The sequence below is a fragment of the Oncorhynchus gorbuscha genome, linkage group LG03 (genome assembly GCF_021184085.1).
Source record: "Oncorhynchus gorbuscha isolate QuinsamMale2020 ecotype Even-year linkage group LG03, OgorEven_v1.0, whole genome shotgun sequence".
NCBI classification, from domain to species: domain Eukaryota; kingdom Metazoa; phylum Chordata; class Actinopteri; order Salmoniformes; family Salmonidae; genus Oncorhynchus; species Oncorhynchus gorbuscha.
This window is the reverse complement of record NC_060175.1, coordinates 15325883-15330882: the sequence shown is the minus strand read 5'-3', so window position 1 is coordinate 15330882 and position 5000 is coordinate 15325883. Positions and strand designations below refer to the sequence as shown.

At 43.7% G+C, this 5000-nt stretch overlaps 1 protein-coding gene across 1 annotated transcript in view; it reads left to right on the top strand.

Moving 5' to 3' along the window:
* The window catches only part of LOC124026358 (protein CBFA2T2-like), an 88964-nt gene that overhangs the window by 75859 nt on the left and 8105 nt on the right, over positions 1 to 5000 (top strand). Inside the window, 1 exon segment of the mRNA XM_046339384.1 lies at positions 4577 to 4662. Within this exon segment, the coding sequence (XP_046195340.1) occupies positions 4577 to 4662 (86 nt within the window).

Sequence of the window (5000 nt, the reverse complement as noted above, 5' to 3'; positions counted from 1 at the left end):
TTGTAAAGTAGAAATATTAACAGATAACTGATATATCTGGCAATATTTTTATTATAGCTGGAATGAAATCCATTTTCCTGTATGGATTGGGCTTAAAACAGCCCTGCTAAAATACTCAGAAAGATGATTTCTTACATTTGAGGAAATAACATTTTAGGAGCACCAGAAAGACAATCTGTCTTACTCTAGTGAAAGGAGGATAAACTGCTCTGATTCTAGCAAAACAATTGCCTAGGCACTGAAGACTGAGCAACTCATGCTAGCCAGCTGGAAAACAACAATATAACGTTGCCTCAGTGAGCGGTCCTTACTATCTGTGATCCTTGGGACGTCCATACCCCATTGAAGTTGACATTTAATATAGTTACGATAAGGGTTACGGTTTGGGTTATGGATGCCCCAAGGATCCCGGCTAGCACTAACCTTCGGTGAACTGCGTCACGTATTCTCATACAGTTATTTATTTATTTTTAACTAGGCAAGTCAGTTAAGAACAAATTCTTATTTTCAATGACAGCCTAGGAACAGTGACAGAACAGTGACAAAACGACAGATGTCAGCTCGGGGGTTTGAACTTGCAACCTTCCGGTTACTAGTCCAACGCTCTAACCACTAGGCTACCCTGCCGCCCACCATGGAAATGGGGACGGCGAAACATGAATTTGGACCCTGACAAGTGACAACCCATACATCAAAACGTATCTATGAAGCGCTACTTTGTAACCTGCTATGTTTTGTGTGTGTGTTTATGTCTGAAAACATTTGAATTACAGAGTTTGAGGGAAAAAACCCTTCGCAAAGAGCAAATATAACACAGCAGATTTCGCGGGCTTCACTAAAGCCAAAGGACTGTAACGTTACCGTTACCGCAGAGTTGGACATTCTTAGCACGTCACATACTTTACATTTGGGCACAGCATCCATTATTTGTCACGACACCCAACACCCTACCATGACACTTTACCTAACAGTATATAGCCAGCATGGGCGCAATTTAGGTTTTTGCAGATTATGAGTCAACCCACACATCACTACTGCACCAAATATCTTAGTTAGATGTCAAATTGCGCGACTAAGATCTCCTCAACAAAATACTTCCAAATTAACGACAGATTTATTGAGTTCCATTAGAATCATTCAGACTATTTTGAGGAACTGTACACTGCTACGGTGTCTCAAGATGGACAACTTGCCGCTGTTTTCTTGTTTTTCCAAGCAAAGGTCTTTTAAGGGCGTATGCGAGCACACTGGTTCCGTTAGCCGAACTCGGCTAGGCCGCAGCCGAACCGAAGCATGTGGAAGGCTTGAGTGTGTGTTTTTGTGTGTGTGCCCCCACCCCCAGCTCCTCCTAACCAGAGCGAGTGTCAGCTCCACTTAGCCAGGGGGAATCTGTGTGAAGAAGTGGGCCTGCTCCACTCAGCCTGAGCGGCTCCCCACTGGAATGCTGCTAGCTCCAGACCAGGGGGAGGGAAGGCCCACTCCTCCCCGACAGTTACCCAGCCTGGGGAGCCCAATGGGGGCATGGATGAGGAGGAGAGGGGGGTGGTGGTGGTTTTACACTGACAGCTGACCTCCAGATGTGGAGCCGTCTGCTGTGGCTGGGCCGGAGTCTGGTTCTCATCAAAAGGCCTTTCTCTTTCTGTCTTTTAATATCTCTTTTTGTCTTTTAATCTCTCTTTCTCTAACTTTCATCCCCTCTCTCTCTCTTTCCTGTGTAAAACCTGAACGTTCCACCTCTCTCTCTCTTTCCTGTGTAAAACCTTAACGTTCCACCTCTCTCTCTCTTTCCTGTGTAAAACCTGAACGTTCCACCTCTCTCTCTCTTTCCTGTGTAAAACCTTAACGTTCCACCTCTCTCTCTCTTTCCTGTGTAAAACCTTAACGTTCCACCCTCTTTCTCTCTTTCCTGTGTAAAACCTTAACGTTCCACCTCTCTCTCTTTCCTGTGTAAAACCTTAACGTTCCACCTCTCTCTCTCTTTCCTGTGTAAAACCTTAACGTTCCACCTCTCTCTCTCTTTCCTGTGTAAAACCTTAACGTTCCACCTCTCTCTCTCTTTCCTGTGTAAAACCTTAACGTTCCACCTCTCTCTCTCTTTCCTGTGTAAAACCTTAACGTTCCACCTCTCTCTCTCTTTCCTGTGTAAAACCTTAACGTTCCACCTCTCTCTCTCTTTCCTGTGTAAAACCTTAACGTTCCACCTCTCTCTCTCTTTCCTGTGTAAAACCTTAACGTTCCACCTCTCTCTCTCTTTCCTGTGTAAAACCTTAACGTTCCACCTCTCTCTCTTTCCTGTGTAAAACCTTAACGTTCCACCTCTCTCTCTCTTTCCTGTGTAAAACCTTAACGTTCCACCTCTCTCTCTCTTTCTCTCAGTTTTTTACCTCCTTTTACTCTTTCCTTGTTTTTACGACCCCCCCCCCCCACACACATACTTGTCTTCAGTAGGATACATCTATTTTTCTCTCTATTGCTTTGTCTTTTCTAACTGTCTTCATTTTCTCCCTTCTCTCCTTTGAGTTGGCTACTCTTTTTCTTTCTCTTGTGTTTAAGGGAGCGAGATGGTAAAGCCCATCTTGTCACTAAGCTATGATCATGACATGGAGTAGCGTTGTGAAATCTGACCATCCACTGCTTCATTGTGGCATAACTATTATGATTATGGTTCATGTTAATAGACTTTCAAATCCAATTGTATTGGTCACATACACACATTTAGCAGATGTTATTGTGGGTGTAGTGAAATGCTTGTGTTCCTAGCTCCAACAGTGCAGTAATATCTAACAATTGACAACAATGCACACAAATAAAAAGCAATAAGATGGTATTAAGAAATATTGAAATATTAGAACGAGCAATGTCGGAGTCCGGAGTATAAATATAAACAGTGCCTTCGGAAAGTATTGAGGCCCCTTGACTTTTTCCACATTTTGTTAAGTTACAGCCTTAATCTAAAATGGATCAAATAAAATAAAATACTCACCAATCTACACACAATACCCCGTAATGACAAAGCAACATTTTTTCAAATGTATAAAAAATAAAAACAGAAATACCTTATTTACATAAGTATTCAGACCATTTGTTATGAGACTTGAAATTGAGCTCATGTGCATCCTGTTTCCATTGATCATCCTTGATGTTTCTACAACTTGATTGGAGTCCAACTGTAGTCAATGTAATTGATTGGACATGATTTGGAAAGGCACACACCTGTTTAAAAAAGGTCCCACAGTTGACAGCGCATGTCAGAGCAAAAAACAAGACATGAGGTCGAAGGAATTGCCCGTAGAGCTCAGAGACAGGATTGTGTCGAGGCACAGATCTGAGGAAGGGTAACAAAATATTTCTGCAGAATTGAAGGTCCCCAAGAACACAGTGGCCTCCATCATTCTTAAATGGAAGAAGTTTGAAACCACCAAGACTCTTCCTAAAGCTGGTCTCCCGGTCAAACTGAGCAATCGTAGAAGAAGGGCCTTGGTCAAGGAGATGACCAAGTACCCGATGGTCACTCTGACCGAGCTCTAGAGTTCCTCTGTGGAGAGAACCTTCTAGAAGGACAACCATCTCTCCAGCACTCCACCAATAAGGCCTTTATGGTAGTGTGTCCAGATGGACGCCACTCATCAGTAAAAGGAACATGACAGTTCGCTTGGACTTTGCCAAAAGGCAAGATTCTCAGACCACGAGAAACAAGATTCTCTGGTCTGATGAAACCAAGATTAAACTCTTTGGCCTGAATGCCAAGCGTCACGTCTGGAGGAAACCTGGCACCATCCCTACGGTGAAGCATGGTGGTGGAAGCATCATGCTGTGGGGATGTTTTTCAGTGGCAGGGACTGGGAGACTAGTCAGGGTCGAGGCAAAGATGAACAGAGCCTTCCAACAGGACAACGACCTTAAGCACACCGCAAAGACAATGCAGAAGTGGCTTCGGGACAAGTCTCTGAATATCCTTGAGTGGCCCAGCCAGAGTCCAGACTTGAATCCGATCAAACATCTCTGGAGAGACCTAAAAATAGCAGTGCAGCAACGTTCCCCATCCAGTGCAGCAACGTTCCCCATCCAGTGCAGCAACGTTCCCCACCCTGACAGAGCTTGAGAAGATCTGCAGAGAAGAATGGGAGAAACTCCCCAAATACAGGTGTGCCAAACTTATAGCGTCATGTCCAAGAAGACTCAAGGCTGTAATCGCTGCAAAAGATGCTTCAACTAAGTACTGAGTAAAGGGTCTGAATACTTATGTAAATGTTATATTTCAGTTTATTTTATGTGATAAATTAGCAAAAAATCTAAACTGTTTTTGCTTTGTCATTATGGGGTATTGTGTGTAGATTGATGAAGGGGGAAAAACGATTTAATACACTATAGAATAAGGCTTTAACCTAACAAAGTGGAAAAAGTCAAGGGGGTCTGAATACTTTCCAAAGGCACTATATATAGAGTGAGTGTGTGTGTGTGAATGGGATCTATAGACCCCCCTCTTCTCTCTGCCTCACTTCCCGTGATAGTCATTTGTTTTGATGGATTCTGTAACATTACGTTCCTCTTTCATTTTTCTCGTCTTTCTAATCAGGCACTAACGGGGGCTACCGCGAGGAGCCCGTGGACCACAGGCTGACAGACAGAGAGTGGGCCGATGAGTGGAGGCATCTGGATCATGTAAGTACTGCTGCTGACAGCAGCCGTCACTGCCGACCACTGGCACTACTAGTGCTGTAGTAACTCTTACTGTCTGGCGGAGCCATCGAAGCTTTGTCACACTTGGTGTCCCGTTCACAGTGGCAGACTTTTGTTTAAGGCCATTTTCTGTCAACATCAGAGAGCCATGCATTGAATTGTGTGGCCCAAAGTAGGAGTCCTACCCAATGAAATAAAGCCATGATATCCACTGAGTGTACAAAACATTATGAAAACATGCTCTTTCTATGACATAGACTGACCATGCGAATCCAGGTGAAACTATGATCCCTTATTGATGTCACTTGTTAAAATCTACT